At 39.2% G+C, this 23881-nt stretch overlaps 1 protein-coding gene across 4 annotated transcripts in view; it reads right to left on the bottom strand.

Moving 5' to 3' along the window:
• The window catches only part of FARP2 (FERM, ARH/RhoGEF and pleckstrin domain protein 2), a 70951-nt gene that overhangs the window by 26002 nt on the left and 21068 nt on the right, over positions 1-23881 (bottom strand). For 2 of the 4 annotated variants that reach the window (XM_030456079.1, XM_030456082.1), the window contains exons 3-13: positions 23005-23109; positions 21371-21413; positions 17382-17460; positions 16045-16142; positions 14204-14318; positions 8033-8180; positions 6999-7094; positions 5517-5680; positions 5310-5378; positions 4105-4162; positions 3162-3402 (exon numbers count right to left, since the gene is read on the bottom strand). In XM_030456079.1, the coding sequence (XP_030311939.1) occupies positions 3162-3402; positions 4105-4162; positions 5310-5378; positions 5517-5680; positions 6999-7094; positions 8033-8180; positions 14204-14318; positions 16045-16142; positions 17382-17460; positions 21371-21413; positions 23005-23109 (1216 nt within the window). Of the gene's footprint in view, positions 1-3161; positions 3403-4104; positions 4163-5309; positions 5379-5516; positions 5681-6998; positions 7095-8032; positions 8181-14203; positions 14319-16044; positions 16143-17381; positions 17461-21370; positions 21414-23004; positions 23110-23881 lie in introns of those variants that run through there. The other 2 variants (XM_030456080.1, XM_030456081.1) reach the window with 2 other exon arrangements.

Genomic DNA, 23881 nt, shown 5'->3' on the forward strand with positions numbered 1-23881 from the left:
CCATGATTCTTTTCTTGAAAGATAAATTACACAGCCTTCCTCTAAATCTTTAGATAAAGGTATTTGTTCCCCACTCCACCACCTGTAAGAGAGTTTGCAAGCAGAAGTATTTTTTTCTGATTTTCTTTTTTAAATCACATAGTTAGTTGTGGGAAGGAAACCAGACCAACTGCCTAGAAGTATATACTTAAGGGTACCAGCTCGAAACACAACTGAAGACCTCCTCCAAGTGCTTATTTAGAAATGTCCCATTACACAGCCACAACATCACCTCCACAGCTATGAATGAAGGCACACCATAAGCCAGAACACACATTCAACAGAAGAAAAAAATAAATGTAGCACTTATAAACAAAAAAAAAGAGCAACCAAACTGCTGTACATTCCTGTAGGTCCAAACTAATACTTGGTTTTAAAACGTGCTTTCATTTTCTGTGCCACTGGCAAAGGAGACAGGTTTCTCATGGAACAGCAGTGGTTCCACTCAAACACAGTAACTACAACACGAGGAAGTGCTGTGAAGAACTTTAGTAAAAATTGCACAAAAAAAAAAAGAAATGGGTGACTAAAGGAGGTATTAACTCCTTTTTCTACCATAGCTTCAAATTTTAATTAGCAGAATTTTGAGAAATACTGGTATTTTTTAAAATGTTTGAGTAAAGAATGAGGGTCTTTTAATGATGCACCAAGACCACAGGTAAGAAAACTGATATGAGTAATATCCAGTGAAGTTTTGCTTGTAACTGTAAGCTGCTTATTTTGGAGGTGTTGATTGTCCTTGTACTGCACTCAACTCCTGGAAACCACAAAGGACTCCAAACTGGCCAAGAGGGAAGCCCACAATCAAATGGCTGAGGGAGAGGATGCTTTCCATCACAAGGCTTCAGTCAGGTGTTAGGGATTTCACATTCTTGCTTGTACAGAAGCAAAATGCAACAAAAAAATGCCATGACAAGGCCAAGGACAGAATTTCATGCCTCAGACTGGCAGACAGGAAGGATGTTTCACAGCTTCTACTGTTTCACCTCAAGAAATGATGCTGAATTAGACATGGCCAGTTCTGTAGCCTCTCCCATAACTTTTTAAAACTTACAGATCAAGTCTTGTATCAAAGTCAACCAACTGAAAAAAAATGCACAAAGCAGTGAAGCACTAACTGTTCTCTGCAGTATTCACACCTCCTAACATCTCACTTACTCAGACAGATTACAGTATTTCTCCAAATGCAGTTCATATTTTAAAGAAAAATGAAAGCTATTGTCAGGTTTACCACCACCTGTCCTCCAGAGATAAAGGACACTTATGAATTAATTCATGAGCATTTTTAGCAGTGTGATTAAACCAAAGAAAAAGGTAGGACCAGATGCAAGGGGGATTAAGTGCTTTTATAGCCTATGCATAGATCTCCATGCTGCTGCAGAGCAGAAGGCTAGTGGTTTGTTGCTGGACTGCTGAAGGCACTTTGAAGCCAGAAAACACAGTGATTGTCTTCACAAGAAGTTTTGGCAACTGCTGTTTTCATTTGATAGTGTACACATTCCCTCTTCTAAAATATCAGGTAGATTATTATTATTCTTCAAATCACACCACAGACATGTTGCACAGGTTGATATTTTAAAGCTTTCCTTCATAGTTGATTTGAACATTGTCCATTTTTTATATTGAGGAAACAAGAAAACCAGCACCCCAAAAGGGGATTCTAAGGGCAGCACAGGAAAACAGCTTCTTTACTGGATGTGGCTGCTTGTTAACAAACATGTGCAAAAGTGACTTGCATTTGGATGCTGGAGGAACAGCATATTACATCAGCCCCCTACAGGTATCTTTATAGCCAAAGAAATCCTTCAGTAGACTGTAATTTGTTATGTCAGCATGAGCCAGCTGATGATACTGAACTTCCCTGAAATCAGTGGTTTTTCCTTGATGCAGTATTTTTCAAACATCATGGCCTACTATAAGACATTCTGGATGCAGTGTGATGCATATAATGCAGCACCAAAGCTAGAATGCTTCGAGGGAAACTGAAGAGGTACTTAAAAAAAAAATAATCAACAAGGTGATTGTAAATCCAGCCACTGGATTAAAGTTTTCTTGCTTAAAGTAACTGACATCACACCCTTTGGATCTGTAAACCTGAACAGCACAGAGGGATCCATCACAAAAACTTAAGGATCAATTGGCATGTGCCTTCTCTGTCCAGTCGTCTTGAGTGAGATTTTTTAAATTATTCTGAAAGTCAATATCAAAATTTTCACTGGTGGCTTGACCAAAAGGGTTACTAAAGAAAAGGTTCACATCCAGTGGTGCTGCAGTTTCAGAGTCCCAGGAGTCTGTGTCTGTGCTGCTGGAGTCTTCTGTGGTGGTAGGTGGATAGCTCAGCTGCTCCAGCTGGTCAATAATGTCTGTGAACTGAAAGGCTGAGCTGGACTCAGAGTGGACTGAGTAGGCTGGGAAGTTGACCATGGAACTGGCCTCTGAGTGGTTGGCAGAGCTGTAGGTGTGCAGGGAGGATGTACCATTCAGGGCCAGGTTGTTGAGGGAGCTGCTTTCAGAGCGGTTGTTGATGAGCGAACTCGTTTCGGAAGGGCTCAGGAGGCTCTGCATCCTGCTGGCTTGGGCTTTCACCTCAAACAGCTCTGAGGTATCTGATGGTCTCTCATTGCCATTGAAATCACTCCCTTCTTCAAATTCAAACTCGTCTTCCATGTTCATATCTACTGCTTCAGTTGAGTACCTGTCAGGGCTCGAATGAGGGGAGACCGGATTGTGCTCCAGGGCATCTGCAGTTAAGCCAGGAGACCCTGACACACACTTGGAAAAATTGGAGCCCTTCAACTCTAGACCACTGTACACATATGTAAATGCCTCAGAGCCCCCAGCAAAAAAGGAAATTTCTGCTGGGTCATCATCAATAAACTCCTCTGACACCTGTAACTGCGAATTTGTCAATGTGAAACGAGGGGCACCCCGACTACCATGCTGGTGGTCTTGTTCAGCAATGAAAACACATGTGGTAAAGTCATCCTCATCATTGTCATTTTTACAAACAGTGACCCTGCTCTCCTTACTACTCTTCTCTACATCTAGATTTAAACTGCAACCACTCTCAATAACAGGACAAGCAGGGTTACAGTTTCCTGCAACACGACCAAACCCAACACCTTGGAGCATGGGAGATCCAGGCTGCTGCATCAGTTTCCTTCCCACTTCTTCTGCTGGTGTTTCAGTGTTGTTTTCTGGGATCCTTGTGTATGGTGCTCGGGGGTCCAAGGAGGAAGGGTTGGTTTCTGCAAAGATGGGCAGGACAGGAGTAGGAGTGGCCGATGAGTGAACAGAGTGGAAGGGGGCAGCTGCTGAGGCAGGAGACCCTGGGGTTCTCAAGCCCTCAGTGAATGGGACACTCTAAGAGGAAAAAGAAGTAGAAAGAGAACACATAGAAAGGTTTTTATAACACATAAAACCAAAAGCAACATCCAGTTCCTGATGCAGCAGGAATACTTGCTTCAAAAGAGCCCACTTTACAGCAAACAACACATTGCATGCAGGAACAGCACCCACAATAAGAGGCAAGATCTTTCTTCCTGAGTTCTGCTAACTGGATGGAAAATTAAATCCATGTAAAAGCATCCATAAGAGAAAGCAACACAAAACACCAACAGCAAAACCCTGTAATGCCTCCTTAGCCTCTCCCATGTAGAGCAATCCCACTCAGTGAAATACTTGTTTCTTGCCACTGATTGTAGAAGGTATCTGTGCCATGAACTGAAGACTTCCACAGTTAACCAGTACCTGGAGACAAACTAATCCACTGAAATAATAACATACAAGAAAGTCTGATGTTTTCTTTTCAGCTAAGATGAACTCTGGAAAGGAAAATATTACTCACTTTAGACTCCATTGGCTACAACTATCAAAACTCATACCCATCACTAAAAGAAGAGAAACCATGCATCAGGGACAAAGCCCAAATGGGAAAGCTCTCTTCCAGCTTCTCTGGAAGCTCCAGAGAAATGGTTGACTCAGACCACCTTTCCTTCACCATCAGCTTGGAAAGCTGAGTACCAGATGCCCTGGCTGCAGCATCCAGAGTGCTGCAGAACTGACCTGCTTTGGCACATCAGGGTTTGAAGCACGAGTGGATGCTCTGGCTTTGCTGTGCCTCCTGCAGAACAGAGAGCATCCTGTGAGTTTCCGAGACATCAGTCAGCCCTCTCCCCTCCCCACTCAGCTACCTCCACTCTAGAAGCTAAAAGAAATGTCTCAAGATGTGTTTTATCACATTTTGTTAGTAAGTTCAAGATTTAGAACAGTCACAAAAGTTGCAACTCAAACAAGAGTAAGAAACATACAGAAACTGGAATAAAGCAAGAGCCAGATCATTCATACCACTGAAGGGGAACTCAAGAGCAACTTGGGCAAAAGACTGGACTAAATAGCACACTTAGTTTAACTTCTTCCTTTATCATCAGTACAAACATCTACAAATGAAAGGCTTCAAAACCAGAATTAATTAATCTGCAACAATTTTACAAACTACTTAAAGTTCAGTCAACCATATAATTTATGGCATATAAAATTCTACATTAAACACCAAAAAGTGGTATATTACATCACACTCATTATTAGATTCCATAATTTACCAGTAATTCTATAATTACTATTCCATAATTATTGTCATTAATTTACCAGAAAATCAGTCCTTCATACAGAAATGGAGCTCAACTGGAGTCCAAGACATGAAAAAATTTTATTAATAGTATATGAATGCAAACTTCTTCAAATTCCAACTAAATTCCTATAATCTTTCAAAATTAAAGACTATGAAGAGTTTCCCAGGATGGTTTAATAATAATAATAATGCATATAATAAATGATCACTGTATAATGCAAATGTACATTCTTTATTTATTTATATGTTTAGAAATGAAAGAGTATTTAAGGTCACAGTTCCAGGCTTGCAGATCCCAAGTTAAATCATGTGCTGTGCCACTGGCTGGCTGCATAGCTAGTGACATACAGACAAGTCTGCACTAATTTCAGTGAACCTTCAAAACATTCCTAACTATTAGATGTCTAACCACACACTGCCCATAGACATTAAAATGCAATACTGAAACTTCTCTAAGCTTCTTTACACCACCACATAATTATAAATGTTATATATTTAGTCCAGGTACCTAAAACTGGAGGTAGACCTCATTAACTGAGAAGTCCATAAATGACCATGCCTCCATGCATCATTTGGAAACACTGGAATTTAGGAAATAAGGGCACTGTAAACATCTCAGCTTACATTTCACCTTACTTACCTTTCATATGGCATTTTCTTCATCCCACTGTCCTTAATATAATCCACTAATTGCTTCTGTGTTCGGCCACTGTGAACCCACAAAAAACCAAACATTATAAAAGAGTCACTAAGAATTATAAATAGAATTACTTTAAGAACAGTTTTTCCTTTAAATCTCTTTTTCTAAGGAATTCAGCTTTAGTAAATCTGTTATGTTTCTCCCTACCTGTATCTGAATGATGACCCTCTGGTGAAGAACACTGCTTTAGCCTTTGGCTTTGGCTGATCAAAGAGCCTAAAGAATGTGTGATATTCAACACAGATTTTCCAGAAGTTTTTACACTCATCCCTACTTCCCAAAAGAAACTCCAACGTGTCTTGATATGGGCCCTGGGAATAAAACACAAAAACTAAGTAGCACATAAAGTGGTCATGAAGGAGAAAAGGAAGGTATAAACAGTTGCCAACAAAAAGGCTGAACTCCAGAGAGAGGCAATATTTTGCAAAGTCACTTCTCATATGCCTTAAAGCAGTGGAAGTGACTTTGAATGAAGTTTCACTAATTTAATTGCTTTCAAAAATGTTTAACTTGCAGTTGGCTTCAGTAACATGTTTAATATAACCCACGTTAAGAAGTAGAGACCATAAAGTAACCTGAAAAATCAAAATATTTAAGTGAAATAATAGCAATTTTAAAATACTTTCTTGTTAGAAGTTTTGATGCTTCTCTTACTTTGAGATTTAGATGAGACTGGAAAATCCTGTGCATGTCAGAGTGCAGCTATCACATGAAATTTCTGAGCTTCTCTTCACAAGACACTTTATTATTTACACTGTGTGTCCTGCTTGACACATGTAATGTAATATGGTCAAGCATTTTTTCCCTCACTTTAATGTTGAACATAATCTAGTTACCAGTGTGGAAGTACAACAACAAGTCTGATAACACCTGCTGTCAAAACCATTTACAGCCAAGCAGGATAAATAACTCTGCTGCTGTACAGACATATAGAAAAGATAAGGCTACAGCCTTATCACACAGGCTACAGCCTGTACCAAGACTAATCACAGAGTCCTTCAAATTAAGCTCCTACAAGAGGATCTCAGATATGTGTTCTTTCCTGAGAGGTATCAGGTTATTCTCATTATTATTATTAATGTCTATCAGATTTTTTGTTTGCACAGCACATATTCAACTATTTCCTGGGGGAAACAGTCCTATCAAGTAACCACTGTTTGTACCAGCAGTGTACTACAGTGTTCCTTAAAGGAGCTACAGCCAAAAGCACTCCCCAACACACTTCTACCTAACAATAATTACTATTTTAATGCTTAAGTAACCTTTCATTCACTTTGATGATAATGGATCAGAGCACTCATGAGAGTGTTAACTTCTACTTGCAGCCATGAAAAATAATAAATGTAATTTTTTCAGAGTAAAAGCAGAGACAAAAAAAATACTTGGACTTATTTTATAATTTTCTATTTCGTGTGTGTGCCTACATCAAGGATAAGCTGAGGCTGCTACACAGAAAATCTAAGACATCAGACGTGAAGTGAGAAGGGAAAGGTTTTTACTTGAATGATGAATCCAGGCCTACCCTGCTGAAGTGGTTTTACACAATGACACACTATAGAATTTTTCATTATAAAACTAAGAATTTTTTTTCAACACTGAAAACCATCCAGTTAGGACAGTAAAACTTACACAAACCTCTGGGTGAAGTTTAATAAGGAATCTTTTCCTCTTGAAGCTCAGTTTACGGACCTTTGACCAGTTGAAGGTATTGATTTTCGTGTTACCCTGAATTAAAATCATAAAAGTTAAAAGCTGGCAAAAGTTTCTAAAGCAAGAGGAGCAAACAAAACTTTGTTGTAGGCATACAGACAATGCATAAACACCCCAGGCTTTTTACAAAGGCTTGTAGTGATGGGACAAGGGGAGACAACTTAAGTTGGAAGAGGGTAGGTTTACATTAGATATTAGGAATAAAATTGTCACTATCAGGGTGATGAAACACTGCCTCAGGTTGTGGATACCTCATCCCTGGAAGTGTTCAAGGCCAGGTTGGATGGGGCTTGGAGCAAGCTGGGCTGGTGGGAGGTGTCCCAGCCCATGGCAGAGGGTTGGGACTGGATGAGCTTTAAGGTCCCTTCCAACTCAAACCAGTCTGTGGTTTTATGATTCTATGGGATAGGAAAGCTTCAAACTCATCAATAATCAAGATACTTTATGGTAGGAGAAATATGAAAAATATTTAACTCTATTTAACATGCTTTCTTTATCCTCTGCACGAAACTTTTGTCTAATTTGGCAGTACAACATACTGAGGAGTATTTGCCACGTGTGCGAGGAACCCTGCAAAGCTCTCTTGCTCACAAATCCTACTTATTTGGTTAAAACAGAGCTAAACCCAGGCTGTGCCTTCACACTGCTGCCCTACATCAACCCTCCCCATCACCAAATGAATGAATGATCTTCTCCAAACACATAACTAACTTTCAAAAAGACAACAAACCCTCTTATATTTGTTGTCACTGTTGGCTTTGATGCTCTTCTCTCTGCAACACCAAGGGCAAGCTGCATCAAACACTATTTTGGGGGTTAAAATGACACTCCTTTGACCATAAAATATGCCAAGCTTTAAAGGCATCAGAGCTAACTGAGCTTAACAGACTTACTCCCAAGACATCCTAATGGAAAGACAGACACAGCTACCCAGTCCCTTGCCCCCACCTTACCTGGAATACCAGCACCCCCATGTGTGAAACAGACAGATTAATTTTGGTGCCCTCCCGGTCAGAGGCAAGGTGAAATCTGATGCCATACATCTCCAGCTTCCGAGCAATTTCAAGCACTTGGAAGTCAGATTCAGCAGGAGTTTGACCCCTACAGCAAGGAAGAAAAATAAAAGTTTTAAGATCAACCTGATCCTACAATAATGGCAACATGGCCAAAGCAATGACCAGTTCGCTCAGGCACTAAATGTAAACTTTCTATTTAATCTGCTCGGGCAGTTGCACTTCAAGTTAAGTATTGCACTGAAATGTATGTCATAAAAGCAATATGCAATAGGAGATCACTGACCCTCAGTGCATCCCATAGACTGAAGCACTGAAACAAACCTTAACTAGTTCAGGGCTTTTTCAGTTTACAAAGAATAAAGCTGAAAAACCAGAATTCAATCCCCAATGCTCCTTCCTCTGCTTAACATTAACTAGACACAAGGTGAGAGATGAAAGCACTGCAATACAGGGGAAACCAAACAAATATTGCAACAAAATGATGGGACTACATGGGAATTACAAGGGTGCTAACGGGTACAATGCATTCCTTCAGTCTTTGGCTCTACGATTTCCTCCTTGTCAAGGAAACACCACGAGGATTTTAAAAATGAGTTATGAAGTATCATCTACTGTTGAAATTCCTCTGCAAATGGAAAGATGATGTAGAGGCATGGAGCACCCCCTTTCTGAGTGTTCAAAGCCCAATAAACCAACACAGACCACTGCAGCTCCAGCCCCAGACTCAGCCTTCATTTACTGCTCTACAAGCTTGCTGAAGTCAAACAACTGGCATTTGGTTTTCCTGCATGACAAAACACCCCTCTTTTTTTTTTTCCTTTCCCCTCTTACTTTCCTCCACAAGGGGGAGTTGACTTTATTATATAGTTCATATTACTGTCTCTTATCAGTCTGGGCATCCTGACAGGGGGTTTAGGATACTCCAGGAAAAAGCAAACACTGCCATGGAAATGGAGTTCTTGCTACTGACTCTGCCCCAGTTATGCTGTGAAGTAATAACAAGTTCTTCTTACAAAAACAAGCCTCTTGCCTACAGCAGTCCCTGAACTAAAAGCATAGTGCAAGACAACACTACTGCCCAATTTTAGGCATAAATACAGCTCAGGAAAACAAGTTCAGTCAGGAGACCCTTCTCCTGTGCTAACCCCATGAAAACACAAGCAGCCCAGGACCTGGGACTGGTGACACAGCCTCAGCCACAGCTGTGCAAGCAATTCCTGGATCACTACAGAAAATTATAAGGAATAATAAATGTTACAAGTGCCACATGAGCCTCCTATGCTAGTGCAGTGACTGAACTGCTCCTGCAATGTGCAGCTTTGGTAGTACAAACCTAATGGTGGAAGGAAGATCCAGGGGATAAAAAATTTATTAGTATTCCATTTACAACCAGCTAGGGCTGAGACCAGATCACATTCATGCTCAAAGACAAATTCTGAAAAATCCTGTTTTCCACAAAATGGCCTTCTTTCCACAAGTCTGTATTCCATTTCATTAAAACAGATGATAAACTATTTGTAGCATGATTTATTTCCATGTGCCACCCAGCCACCACGACTTCCCTTTCTGGCCACGATCCTGCAAAATATCTCCTATCTACCTATGGTTTTGTTTCGTATTAAACAAGGTTTTTTCCCCCCATGCAGATTTATTTTAAATATATATTGAGAACGTTAAGGGAAACAATTATTACATTTGAAATTATTTGAAATTATTACATCAGAAACAGGGATGACAACTATACACATTAAACTGCATATCAGAACTGTCTGTGCATTTTAAGAGTGCAATTAGGAAACTTAATTAGTATGCAAGCATTTTAAAAATGGAAGTTGTTAGAAGAAACAAGGCTTCTTTGATTCAATGCTCCTTAGACTAAAACACACACATACCCAAAAATGCCCTGAGAAAGGAAGCCTGAATGCACATACATTTAATGGCAGGATTTCAACAGTATTCTACTGCCTTATTCATTCTGGAGGGGGAAAAAAAAAATAAACACTACAACAGGAAATCCAAAATTTATTTTGCTAGCTGCAGAAAGCAGGGATTTAGTGAAGCTTCTAACTTTACAAGTTCAGTCCATAGTCCAACCTTATCCAAATGTTAGTGTTATATGGTGCTGTATGTATAAAGGGATTGTAAAGAACAATTACACAGGAGGAAAGATCTGATTTTAAATGGAAAAGTATATTACAAACTACACAGAGAGTCTTGCAGTTGCATTTCTCCAGTGTTACCATCACAGGCATTAGTTAGACCCAAGAGGTTAAACCAGCAAAGCAGATTTCTCTCCCCCTTACTGAAATGAGTAATGCTGGAATAAGAGTTTTTACACTTGGTTTGAGGTGTTATTAACATTTCTGCCATAGATTCCTTAACTGTGTCAAAACAGTTGATGTACTATGGCTCCTGTTTATTAAACACACACAAGACCAAAAAAAGGTAGATCATAAATATGACTTTTGGGCACAATTTCTGGTGTTAGACTCCATGAGAACTGTGTGCAACTCCCACCCACACTAATTCCTACTATAATTCTTCTGAATCAAGTGACAGTAGGAACTGAAGTAGTGCTTTGTCTTTTAAGGAGGATGCTGAGGATTCTAAGGTTGCCAGAGATTGAAAGAGGGCTGGAAGAAGAGGGGAAAAAAATAGGAAAAAAGGGCAACTAGAACATTTGAGCCACATAGTACTAAGAATTCTTCCAGAACAGTCCAGTATTACTGAGCAGAACCACTGACAGCTATTGTACATTCCACTAGGCATGATCCAAAGCATGCCTCATCTTAGAAATAATTAAAAAAGAAAAATTTAAGAGTGTTCTCATGCATGCAACTTGGCTATACCTAGCAAAGAAGAAAAAAAACCTGAGTGGGGAAAGCTGGGAGCCATCCCAGGCAGCTCCTGAGCAGTTAACAAATGAGCAGCAGTTTCAGAGTAATTACCCTCAGATGTTTGCTGCAGACTAAGCTGCACAGACCAGCCTGAAAACAATCTGGTCTAATTTTGTTCATCCCTTAAGCAGATAGATCTACTTAATCCTCCCCAGGTCAGTGGACAACAGACTATCTATTACAAGTACTTTCCAGCAAAAAGTCCCATAGGTTTTCATGTCAAGGTTCCTCACAGCCATCCAGACAAACACTGGAAGCTTGTTACAGCAACTGGGGTGACCCAACTAAAACAAATGCTGTTAAATGTAGGGAGATTTACATTTAAACTCAATGATTAATATGGAATTTTAAAGATGAAGTGTCAAAACATCAGACTTTGTAGCAATGTCAACAGTTTCTCCCTAATTTACAGACAACTTAAAAGAATTTAAATCATGAACAATGAGGCAAATAAGTTGTGAAAACAGGAAGGATAACAGTAACTGTAAATATAAACCTAGCAAATCTTCTGTTTCTCTCTTGATTTATGTTTGTGCACACAAACAAACAAAAAAACCCAAACACAGCTATCTGAACACAAGCAAATTGAGCTGTGTTTAATTCTAGACTACATTCACCCCACAGCAGGTTACTCAGACTGCTGGGAAGAACACAGTAAACTGCATTTTGAGTGTCTGGGGTGCCAGGATCTAACTGCACAACCACCAATACACTATCACCAAAACACAAGGTTTTTTTGAAAATAGAGTACAGAAATAAGTTAATTCAGTCTCCTGCTGAAGCAAGAAAGTTCTGTGCTCTATCAAAACTGTAACTCATCCTGTTTACTGTTACTGCATTTGCAAAGTTAAATATCAAACCCGTGTTTCTACACTGTGAAAGTAAAAGAAAGAATCTGTAAAAGTGAAATGAAAAACCTAAAGGATACTCAGTAGAAAACAAGCTTTAATTTCCCATCTTTCTGAACACAGCACTCTGGATGTATTTTCTTTTGATACAGAATGGATTGAATATGCAGATTATATTTTATTTGACAGCTGCACCTCCAGCCTGAGAAAATCAGATGACTGCTCCTGACTTGGTATCACACAGAACCCCCCTGTGAAGTGTTACCTGAATCAAGGCAGAGCAAGGGAAAGCTTTCAATCTTACAGTGGTTTGAATGTAGTATTCTAAAATGTTGCTTTAACATAGGGTTTGGCTGTATTGGATGCAATTCTCCTTAAACTAATGAAAAGTATACTGATGAGGCAAGGAATCTTCTTCTGCTAACCTGCCTCTGACTTTTTCCTGACAGACAAAAATACAAACCTTCCTTACTGTAGAGAATGATGAGTAGTAACTTGATGGAAAAAAACTCAAACCTGATTAATAGAATTAACCAGTCCCTGACTCACTCAAAAAACAATCATGACCTTTCCATCAAGAAAAGTAAACCACAAAAATTCCCCACAAAACAGAAGCAACTCAATCAGTTCCAGGCATGTGATTAACAAAGGACTTTTCTGTGCATGGTCTGGATGTACTTATCCCAGCACTACAAAAATCAAACATCTCACCTGCAATTTGAAAGCCATCAGCCTACACTGTATGATGGCAAAAAACCCCTTTCATGAAGCCATTTGTAGCTTTAGACTTCACATCCTGTGAGTTTCACAATGTCATTACAAGTTGTATGAAAAATATTTTATTTTCTTTTGCTTCAAAGGGACCTTCAGCACTTTTCTTTTGGCATGACAAAAATAATGAAATATTACTGTGCAACTAATAGTTTCCCTTGGCCAGCTACCTTCTCTCGAGGTATCCTAGCATACATTTTAATTTACTTAAAAACAACTTCAAATTACTTCAAAACAGCATTTAGTTTGGTCTTTCATTGTTTCCACATGCACCTCCAAAAATTCTAAGGAAGAAAAACTGTAAAAACCACGATTTCACCAAGGATCTACAAAGATGAAGCTCCCTCAGTACAGCTGAAAACAAGTTATCATAAAAAGCAAATAGTTAATTAACTATTTGTATATATAATAGTTAATCATTAATTAACTGAAATTCTCAGGAATTGATTCCATAATAATACAGGATGTGTCTTAGCCTTAAACACAGATGGTGCCCTGAAAAATCTCCTTGTTCTGTCTTGAAAGGGAGGCAGTCAGTAACAGAGTTTACCCCTTCAGAGCAAAAGGAAAACTTAAATTTCTAATATGGCATTTGGATAATAATGCATAACCATGCACAACAAACTGTGTGTGTGGATATTCACAGCTAATAAGAGCAATTAAAATAGCTAAATCAAGACACAAAGTTCCCAAAATTACAGAAATGATAGACCTATTGGGTCTTTTATTAAAAAAAACACATTTTATCAGATACGTTCTCTTGATTTAACCTGTCGATTATGGCAGGTAATAGTCTGAGATTTCTCAGTGATTTAACACTGTGTGCTTAAAAGCCTAAAAGAATGAAGCTGTGGCAAATACAGATCATGCAGGGCAAACTCTGATCTTTCAGTCTTGCCTGATCTCACACCAGAGTCTCCCTGTAGGCTGCCTTCTCTTTCATGAGAACTACACTGACTGCCTGCTCCAAATCTCCTTACTTATCAAAATATTTTACCCTACCTACATGGAGTAGTTCTTCACATCTCAAGATCATCCAGATTAGACCATAAAACACACTTTACTGTACACTGAATGCTCTCAGTGGAGAAGTGGGCATTTCAAATAATAAATCATTCCTTTCTGCAGCTCCTCAGTATCTATTGGAATTATTCAAACTCTAAGATTATTGCATAAAGTCTGATGAAAGTTATTTCCACTCCACTCCCTTCATCCTTCCCCATTTTCCTTATGCTTAGTGAGTACAGGATTAATACAATGTGACTGATTCCTAATTAGACAAAAGCAACACCTACACATTTGATAGCAAGCTGTACTTAAACTTTATAAATCAATAATTCTGAAGAATGATTTACCATTATTACAAGCACTTGAGAGCTTTCTTTTGTATGTTATTAAAGTACTCAAGTTGACAAAAATAACTGCCCAACAGCTCTCCTAACTATGTAACTCTTGCTACACCCAACTTCTCTTGTTAGATGGGAATGGTGTTTAATTATTCCATCTTAACATCATCCTATTGTGCAGCATGCATGACCTCCACCAAGCAAGTCCATCTGTATACATTAGGGTATACATTACTTCTCACTTACACATGCTTCCTGTGGAACTCAAGAATCTTCCCTTCAATTCTTTCCTGGTTTGGCAAATACTGGTTTGTTTTAAGGTGTTCTCGATCCTCTGATTCATCAAAATCCCCTATTTCAGCTATTACAGGAAACAAAATGTTAGAATAAGACAACACAATGGAAAAGGAACAAGGAGAGCAAATACTTGGTAAGGAATTACAGAGACTCCAAGAGCCAGAACATATTTAAGCACTTTGTGCATTACAGCTTCATTTTACAGCACTCACACCTATCCAAAGCAGAATTCCTGGGAATTATATCAGTATTTTAACCTCATTTGGAACATGCAGACACCTTTGTGGTCAAGTGTATGAAGTGAGTCACTGTGAGGTGGTCTAAACATTTCTTCCTTACAGAGACCTCATACCAAACCAGGGTATTTCAGTTAATTTTATCTAAATACATGTGAAATTGTTATGGACAAGCCTACATGGGTAAAAGACAAATTTGATTTCAGGAAGAGTGCAAAAATAAATACATTGCAAAGAGAGAAAGCAGTGTTATGTGACTATAAATCCCCACAGCACCTGTATCTTGAGTTCTGGTCTCCACAAAGTCACATGTTTCAGAAATAACACTGTGGATTTCGGGAGAGATTTATGGAAAAAAGAAACATGAATTAAATGTGTGGAAGAGCTTCCATCTGATATGATATGAAAATACCAGAAGTCCTTGGCTTGGAAAAGAAAAGCATGAGACAGACAGACAGAACATGATAGATGTACATAAAAATGACAAGTAAATGCTCTTAAAAGAGCAACAGCCTGTTGCTCTTTAAGCCAGAATTAAGCCAGAATATAAAACAACAAGAAAATAAATAAAAGCACTCTTGAAAAACAACTTTTGTTTAAAATAGTTGTTTTCTTTCCTACTTCTAATTTTCTAGTAGAGTAGAAGCAAGGCCAGGCATTGTGATTTGCTCAACAGCACTGCTGGAAAATCATGAGCAAATTTTAATTGTCACTCACTGATGACACAGACACAAGGCAGATTTGCTCTTCCAGTAAAATCACCATAACTAATATGATTATAATTGTATTATTATATAACTTTGTTATATATTATTATATAACTAATAACTATTTAGCTTTTTGAGGTATCATCTAACAGCTTTTGTTTCAAGCCAGGAAGGAGGCACAAAAAATCATTTCTGCAGCTCAAGTTACAGATGTGTAAACCCTATCATATGGCTGCTAATCAAGCTGATTTGGTGTCTGAACTCTTTCAAATTTGCCAACCTGCTCCTCTTAAAGGACACGTTTTTAGGGCTTTAAGAGCCCTAAAAGGCTCAGTACAAACGGAGCAAGCAGCAACCTGGAGAGCTTTCAAAGCAACTGCTTTCCATTTCCACTTGCAATCCCAGCAAGGAGGGAAGGTGCTGACAACACTACTGTAGAACTTGTTCTGACACATTTGGAACTTTATTCCAGCTCAGTCTCTACATATTTGTCTCCCCCAGCCACAGGGACCCTGAGAAATGAAGGCAAGGAAGCAGAGAGACAGACAGGAGCAAGTATCTGGAAGGAGTTCTGGTGACTCAGTTTGCAGAGATAGGGAAAAAAGACAACATGCAAGGGATTGTGTTTTGTACAATCACCACAAAGTCAAAACCACTGTACAGAGAAGCAGCAGCTGCTTCTCCCCACAGCTACCCCCCATGCTGATCCCAGGGCTCAAAACCAACTGCTTTACTCCATGCACAGAAGGAAACGCTGCAAGATGGAAAATCCTTTAATTGCTCAGAGCTTCTGTGTGGTCTTTAACTGAGGTAGCAATGGCAACATCACCAGAGCTGAGGTACTCACACTGCAGAAGGTGGGAGACCAGGAGAGCAGCAGTGTTGTCACTGCAGGTCAGTCGTTCCTCAGCCAGGTCTCTCTTGATCTGCAGAGCAAACAGGTACCTGGGAGAATGACAAGTGCTGGAGTTACAAGTCCCCCCTTCTGAAAGAACAGTAAAACAGCTGAGCAGGGTTTTATGAAACCAGCATGTAAGTCCTGTAAGTACTAAGCTGCCTGCAAAACATACAAGGATAGATGAAAAATGTGGGAGCCTTCAAGGTGTGCTGAGAAGGACTCATTTAGTAAAGAAATATTTTGACATGCTTCTATGAATGTAAAACTGGCAAATCTTCTCTGCTTTCTTCTTTACTTCAAAGAAGATACAACAAAGACTCTAGGGAACAGCTTATAACCCTCTAAATTGATAAAGCAATCAATATTTTTTACTGAATTACAATCTGAAAGAGAACAATATTTTTTTAAATAAAGAATTAATTTAAAAATATTAAATTCCTGAGGCATAAAGACTGTAAAAGGTACATGTTTACTGTGAATGTAAAGCTGGCAAATCTTCTGTGCTTTCTTGTTTACTTCAAAGAAGGTACAACAAAGACTCTAGGGAACAGCTATAAACCTCTAAACTGATAGAGCAATCAATATTTCTTACTGAATTACAATCTGAAAGAGAACAATATTTTTTTAAATAAAGAATTAATTTTAAAAATATTATTCAATTCCTGAGGCATAAAGAGTGTAAAACGTACAAGTTTTAAACAAGGGGTTGGGTTATTTTATTTTAAAGTACTGTAAGTATGTATTAAACACTTCTACAAAGTATGCTGTTTTCTGCATGGTTGAGCTATCTTGGTTTCTTTGTGACACTCACAATAAAGTGTACATATCATTAACAGCATTGTGAAATACCTAGAGGTGTAAGCACAGATCAGAATTCTACAATAAATACTCCATAAATAGAGAAAAACAGTAAAGCACATTTGCTAGTTGTAGAATACTTAAATATGGACTTCAGAACTTTAAACAATAAATCATTTATTAAAATAGGTACCAAGTATAACTACTGAGTATTTATACAGGTAGTGTTCATGAATATGAGTATCTCTTCTATATCCTGTCTCAACACTGTGATGTTTAGCAAGCCCTAAATGGAATTTTTTTTATTATGAAAAATATATTCTCCAATAACATTCATCTGCCACTATGTATCTGCTAAGGCTGTGATACCTCTTTTGCTCATCTTCAATGTGAGGTGTGTTTGGAAAAAGATGCATTGCCTTCCTACCCCTACCCTCCTTTCAATTCAGTAGGTAACACAGACCAAAATCTTCCAAAAAATACTTTACCTAGTATATTCCTCTTGCAATTGACCTGGGTCTGGAGGGAAAAACTTGACAGCTAGACGAAGCATTGTAGTCTTTGGTCCTACAGGAAAAAAATCAGTCATTTCACAAAACAAGTTTTGTTTTTAATAAGCATATGCATATTATGCTTTCCAACATGCACAGAAATACAATGACCACAAAGACTTGCCAGCTTGTCACCTAACTGCAGCTCCATGGCAGTGGACACACAGCAGAGTGTTCAGAGGAACAATCTGTGCTACTTCCAAAGCAAGTCTACACTCCAGATGCTGTAAAAATAGTTTTGTGCAACATGAAAGCCGTAATACAACTACCTGACTGCAAGCCAAAGCATCAGAGATAGCCCAGTGAGAGGGGAAGAAGGTGGAGATGCATCCCACTGTGGAACTGAATTCCCAAGGCCAGCCAGACCCAGCTGGCTTCCTCCAAGAGTGTGTCTGCAGCCTGCTCTGCCCACCAGTACACATTGCTTCCTATTTTTAACACCCTTATTGTCAGTCCTGACAACGGGAAGAAAACTAATGTAACATTTAAATTAAACAAAAGCCTAAGTAACACTTTGGAACAGTCCATCATGCTCTGTGTAACGTTTTACAGGAAAGCCCAGCAGGGCTGTGGTAACCATTTCAGAGTCACCACTTGGTCTGCTGCACTGGCTGACTCCATGCTCACCACTCCTGTTTCCCCAGTGCTTTGGGAGGAATACTGCAGGGTACCACATCACTTGTCATGTCACTTCTGGGCACCACCATTCTGCTCCTGTTTTTCCTGTCCCAAAGCACAAAAGGCTGAGAATTTGGCAAGCAGTCAGAGCACCAGCCAAGCTGTGCTTACAGAAACCTGCTGAGCATCCAGCTGACATTTGCAGGCACTCCCTGGGTAAGAGAAGGGCCACTCATCCCCACTCAGCCACAACATCCTGAGACCTGTCCTAATGTGCACCTTGCCCTGAGTAGCCAGGACTGCCCACCTTGAGGATCATAGAATGGGCTGGATTGGAAGGGACCTCAGAGATCATCAAGTCCAACCCTTGATCCACTCCCCCCGTGGTTCCCAGCCCATGGCACTCAGTGCCACATCCAGGCTCTTTGGAAAGATCTCCAGACACGGAGAATCCACTACTTCCCTGGGCAGCCCATTCCAATGCCTGATCACCCTCTCCAGAAAGAAATTCTTTCTAATCTCCAACCTAAACCTCCCCTGGCACAACTTGAGACCCTGCCCTCTTGTCTTGCTGAGAGTTGCCTGGGAAAAGAGCCCAACTCCCCCCTGGCTCCAACCTCCTTTCAGGGAGTTGGAGAGAGTGATGAGGTCTCCCCTGAGCCTCCTCTTCTCCAGCCTCAACACCCCCAGCTCCCTCAGCCCTTCCTCACAGCACTTGTGCTGGATCCCTTCACAGCCTCCTTGCTCTTCTCTGGACCTGCTCCAGCACCTCAATCTCTTTCCTGAACTTCCTGAGGGGCCCAGAACTGGACACAGGACTCAAGCTGTGGCCTCACCAGGGCTGAGCACAGGGGCAGAATCCCTTCCCTGGACCTGCTGGCCACGCTGTTCCTGAGCCAGCCCAGGATGCCATTGGCCTTCTTGGCCACCTGGGCACACTGCTGCCTCCTGTTCAGATGCAGAGCTGAAGAGAGGCAGAACAAACTAAGTAAAGATGAACCCCCTCTAAAAGGCAGAGAAAGACCCAAGAAGGGAAAAACTGCAACCCCTCTTCTTGCTAGACTCTTCTCCTCCAGACACTATGGGAATGGGATCCAGAACCTCAAAGCCAGCCCTGCAGAGCTGCTTTTCTGGCCCAGCCACCCTGTCTGCATGATGCTGCCATTTCAAAGCAAGCTTAAGACAAATATGACCTCCCCAAAAAAATTTCATCATCTTGATAAGCACAGACCAGGCTGTATTTCTTTATTTTAAGTACTAAGGTATCTTAAAGCTTGGAAAAGTCCAATTTAACACCATCAGCACCAAAATACATTGATTTATTCTGTACAGGATACCCAATTGCCACACACCAAACAGCCCTCTCATTTGCTAACAAGAATAACAAACCTTGCTTTCTGCCAAGTTGCTGGGAGAGCTGACGTGCAGACTACCAGAGCTGTCAGAAAAGCAGTTTCCAACCTCTCAAACCAGAATGACCAAAACTTTGGTGAAGAAAAAACCAGAAATCTGCACCCTAATTACAGTGTAGAATCTAAAAATGAAAGGAAGCTGGAAATAACCCCCTAAAAATACACAAAAGATACAGACTAAAATGATGCTTTTCAGCTGTACCAGCTAGGGAAAATAAAATAAATATCTTTTATGATTCTGGTAAAAAGACCAAAAATTTACATTAAATGTATGAAAATACTCTGAGCCCTTAAAAGACCCTCACAAGGTTAAGAACAGACCTGCATGTTACTCATACCAATCAATTGCAAAGTATTGTTGCAGGAGCAATTTTGGCAGTGTTTTGAGATTCACTTACATAAAATCACAATAAATACTAAAAATTAAAAGGTAAGACTACATATTTGCTTCTGCAGCACAACTCTTTGTTTGGTTTTTTTATCCCACCTTTTCTCTGTCCCCATTCTCACTGGGAAAGGAAACAGTGGGCCAGTCTTAACCAAGATGCAGAATTTTTTTAAGAAGCCAAATCTGAGCAAAACCAAGAATAATAATAATAAAAAAATAATAATAATTAAAAAAACCAAACCAAAAAACACCAATCTGATATTGTGTGCCTTTTGGGAAGTTGAAAATTTGGATATAAACTCCCTACCTTCTGGAGTGGCTTGGTGGTAAAACTGTGTTTATTTGAAATTAATCAGAAGTAAAACCAGAATCATACAACACAAAGTTCTGTGTATCTCAGAACAGGTCATTAGCCAAGACTAATATGAAGTTAATTAAGACTCTTTGTTTCTAGAGAACATGTCAGAGACTCAAACTGATTGCCTACAGTTACACTGCAATCACCATCAACATAAACTAACAAGTTTGAGGTGTATTACCATAAAGCCCATGGTAACACCATGGTGTCTCATACAGATTAAGGATTTAAAAACTTGAAAAGAAATCTTTAAAAAAAGTGCCAATGCAATCAGCTTTAGGCAGAATATTAACTAAAAACTACATCCCAGTACTAATTTTCTACCTTTTTCAATTAAGATTTTGAAAAGAAAAGGAATCCCCCACACCCTCCTGATTTTGTTCTTCCACAAAGCCTTTACATTCAGAAACAGAAAATAAGCAGTTTGATCCTGTTGTTTTAAAGGGAAAAGAAGTTGGATCTAATCTTTCAACATCAGCACATCCATACTGTATTCCTCAATCATTTTTAACCTTTAGGGTGTATGCCATGCTGCTTTTCCAGAGCAGCACAAAGCAAAGATTGCACTGCTGTTTCAGTATCATCCTGGCCAAAGAGCTTCACAACTGAAGCAAAGAGGACTCTGAAGCTGCAGCCACCCACCAGGTGGGAGATTCCTACCTCTGCTTTCCTACTGAAGCTGCTCACTGGAGGAAGTTTTTGAGGACTACATGGGAATACCCACTCTGCAGCTTTTTCCAGCCCTTCTGAAAGGTGTATCAGCTCTCAGCCAGGCTCTCACCACTCCACCTCTTCTCATGCAATGGATGCAATAAACCAGAATATTCCTTTTTCTTTCCACCATAAGAGAACACAACTAACCAAGGCTCACAAACAGCAAATGCCATGTTCCACTTAAACATAACACCACCTGACCCAATCTATCTAGATATTTATCACAAAGAATCATACCTTGTAAGTTTCCATCCCACCCAGCATGTACTACATATTAAAAATGCCAGGTTTGCAGGCCTGAACAGGAACTACTTTCCCCCATACCAAGTACAGTTTTCAGGGAAGCACAACCAGTAAATCAAGTAGTAATTGTGAAAGCAACCCACATAAAGCAAATGCAAATGAAGGCAAAACTTCCTTTTTTAAAACTACTTACTCCGTACTTGTTTAATAACAGGTTTCATAGGTTCCAGCCAGATCTGAAATGAAAGAGAGAAAAAAAAAAGTATTACAAACTGACATTCATATCTGCATACAACATGCAAACATCAAAAGGAAATCCTAATAAAGCAGTAATTTATGAGTATGCATTTCTTGCTGTAGTAATTCCTTAGCTTAAAAAAAAATGTACTTATCTATTTGAATTTCCATCTATTGGGTATCAATCAAAAAAACACTGATCTGTGCTTAAAGCTCATCTGGACAGAGGAGAAGCCAGCTCAGCAAAAGCACACCACCTGGAGAGGACCAAAATCCCCCCCAAACATAGGAACATAGGAAGAAGCCAGGCTACAGAATGAAAAAACAGTCTGGAGAACATTATGAGATCCAACTTTTTTTCCCTTCCATGCTTTGGCCAGCTCTCTTACCTACCTACTTAAGAATTTTGACTCAATATTAACTTTCCATAAATTTTTCTCTTTTGGTATTATATTTATTTATATATATATATTTATATATTTTATATATTTTTTATTATTATTGTCTTTTGGTATTATATATATTATATTTTTAAAGACAGACTTGTTGTTCTAGTAAATGGAGTAGCCATGAAACCAATGCAAAATATTCTGGATGCCTAGGCTCTTTCTTTTTCCTCTCAAAAAAAAAAAAAAAAAAAAAACACACACACAAAAAAAAAAAACCCAAAACCAAACCAAAAACAAAGAAAAAAAAACACAAACAAAAACCCCCAAAAAACCACCACAAAAAAAACAAACAAAAAAAAACTCCAAACAAACAAAAAAACCCCCAAGCAACCACCACAAACAAACTTTAACCAGACAATTATGTGTCATCTTTATTAGTTACTTTTCTTTCTCAGGATTTTAATAATCTCATTAGATTCATAAACACTTGGGATGCTTTGCAGAAGAAATGAAAACTAAACAAGCTTTACAGCTTGTTTAGAGCTCAAGAGCAGCATGTATTAGTGCTACTGGCATTCTCTATGTTCTCAGTCACATTTTCTGTGTGTGAGTCCTAAAACTAAAGAAAGTAATAGAAAAAAACAATCTGGGGACTGTTTTCTAGTTTAGAAGCCACATTGTCCTCTTTGCAGGGTACTGGATAAGCAATTAAGAGGCTTAAACAGTGTCTGTATTTATCTACTTCAATGATTTAAAAAGCTTGCAGGTCTATGTCTGCTGAGGTTTATATTTATTAGGAGGAGGTTCATAATGACTCTCAAGATTGAAGACTAAAATTATCTGCAGCTAAACATGAACTCTACCAAAATTATACATTGCAATGTCATTTTTCAGTGCTCCACAGGCTACCCTTTTAGTTGATGCTGCCCCTGTCAGAGGAAATTATTTATTATTTCCCTGAAAGTGGGAACATCAGCAACTATTTAACTGCTGTGTACATCTTTTGGAGATTTAATAACAATTAGAACCTGATTCTTCTCTTCTGCTTTATCAGCTGTTGTTCTGGTGAGCAAAGCAGATTTACAAGACCCAAAGAGGTAATCCTACCTGAGACTTCAGCAGAGTGAAATTTCTGGCACTCAAGAAACTGCATTCAACCAACCTTTTTATTTTACTGATTTTGTCAGAAAACTGTACTTACCCAATAGGACTGGATGTTCTGGAACTCAATCCCAAAATAATCTGATTCAATCAAATTCAGATGCTTGTAAACTTCTGTCAATAATGTCTGGCCATAGTGTTTTGACTAAGGAAATTAAAAAAAAATAAAATACAGTGAGCTGAAGATTACTAAGTTTACAGCAAATTAGAAAACAAAACAATCTTTAGAAAACTATCTCAGAGATTTTTCCCATTATTTTTTGTCACTGTAACAAGCAAACACCCAACATACAGACACAGCTCCATCCAAACCATTTTCACAAGACCAAAGGAACTCAAGCTGGAAGGGGCCACTGGAGGTCACCTCCAAGCAACCTTCTGCTCAAAGCAGGGTCAGCTGAGAGATCAGACTAGATCAGCTGCAAACTATTTGCAGCTCCCTTCAATAACCCAGCACCATTTGTTTGTGTATTTGCATGGTTGTGGCTCTCCCCCAGCTGCAACTGGGACTTGATGGGGCCAAGCTGCCACAGCAGAGCCTACTCATCACAGCACACATCTGGCACAACCTCAACTCATCTTCTAAAAAGAAACACCTTTGAAAAAACCTAACTTTTTTTTTCTTACAGGAGTTTAAAAAAAAAAAAAAACCAAGGTAATAGTATTTAATGTGTTAATTAATAAACAGGAAGGCTCCAGTAACAAACACCCCCCTCTCACACCGTGCCTTCTGTCTAAAGTCATCTGCAACAAATCCCTCTCCAGAAACCTGCTCACTGGCCCTTTTCACACTCAAGGTAGGTGCAAAGCCACAAAACAAACAGGAGCAGAAAGTGGCTTTAGTAATACAGGAGGAAATAGGGCAACTTTCATAGCACACCCAAAGCAACAACATCCACACAGCCTTGCTCCCAGCA

This window comes from Calypte anna, chromosome 9, assembly GCF_003957555.1.
Source record: "Calypte anna isolate BGI_N300 chromosome 9, bCalAnn1_v1.p, whole genome shotgun sequence".
Classification (NCBI taxonomy): domain Eukaryota; kingdom Metazoa; phylum Chordata; class Aves; order Apodiformes; family Trochilidae; genus Calypte; species Calypte anna.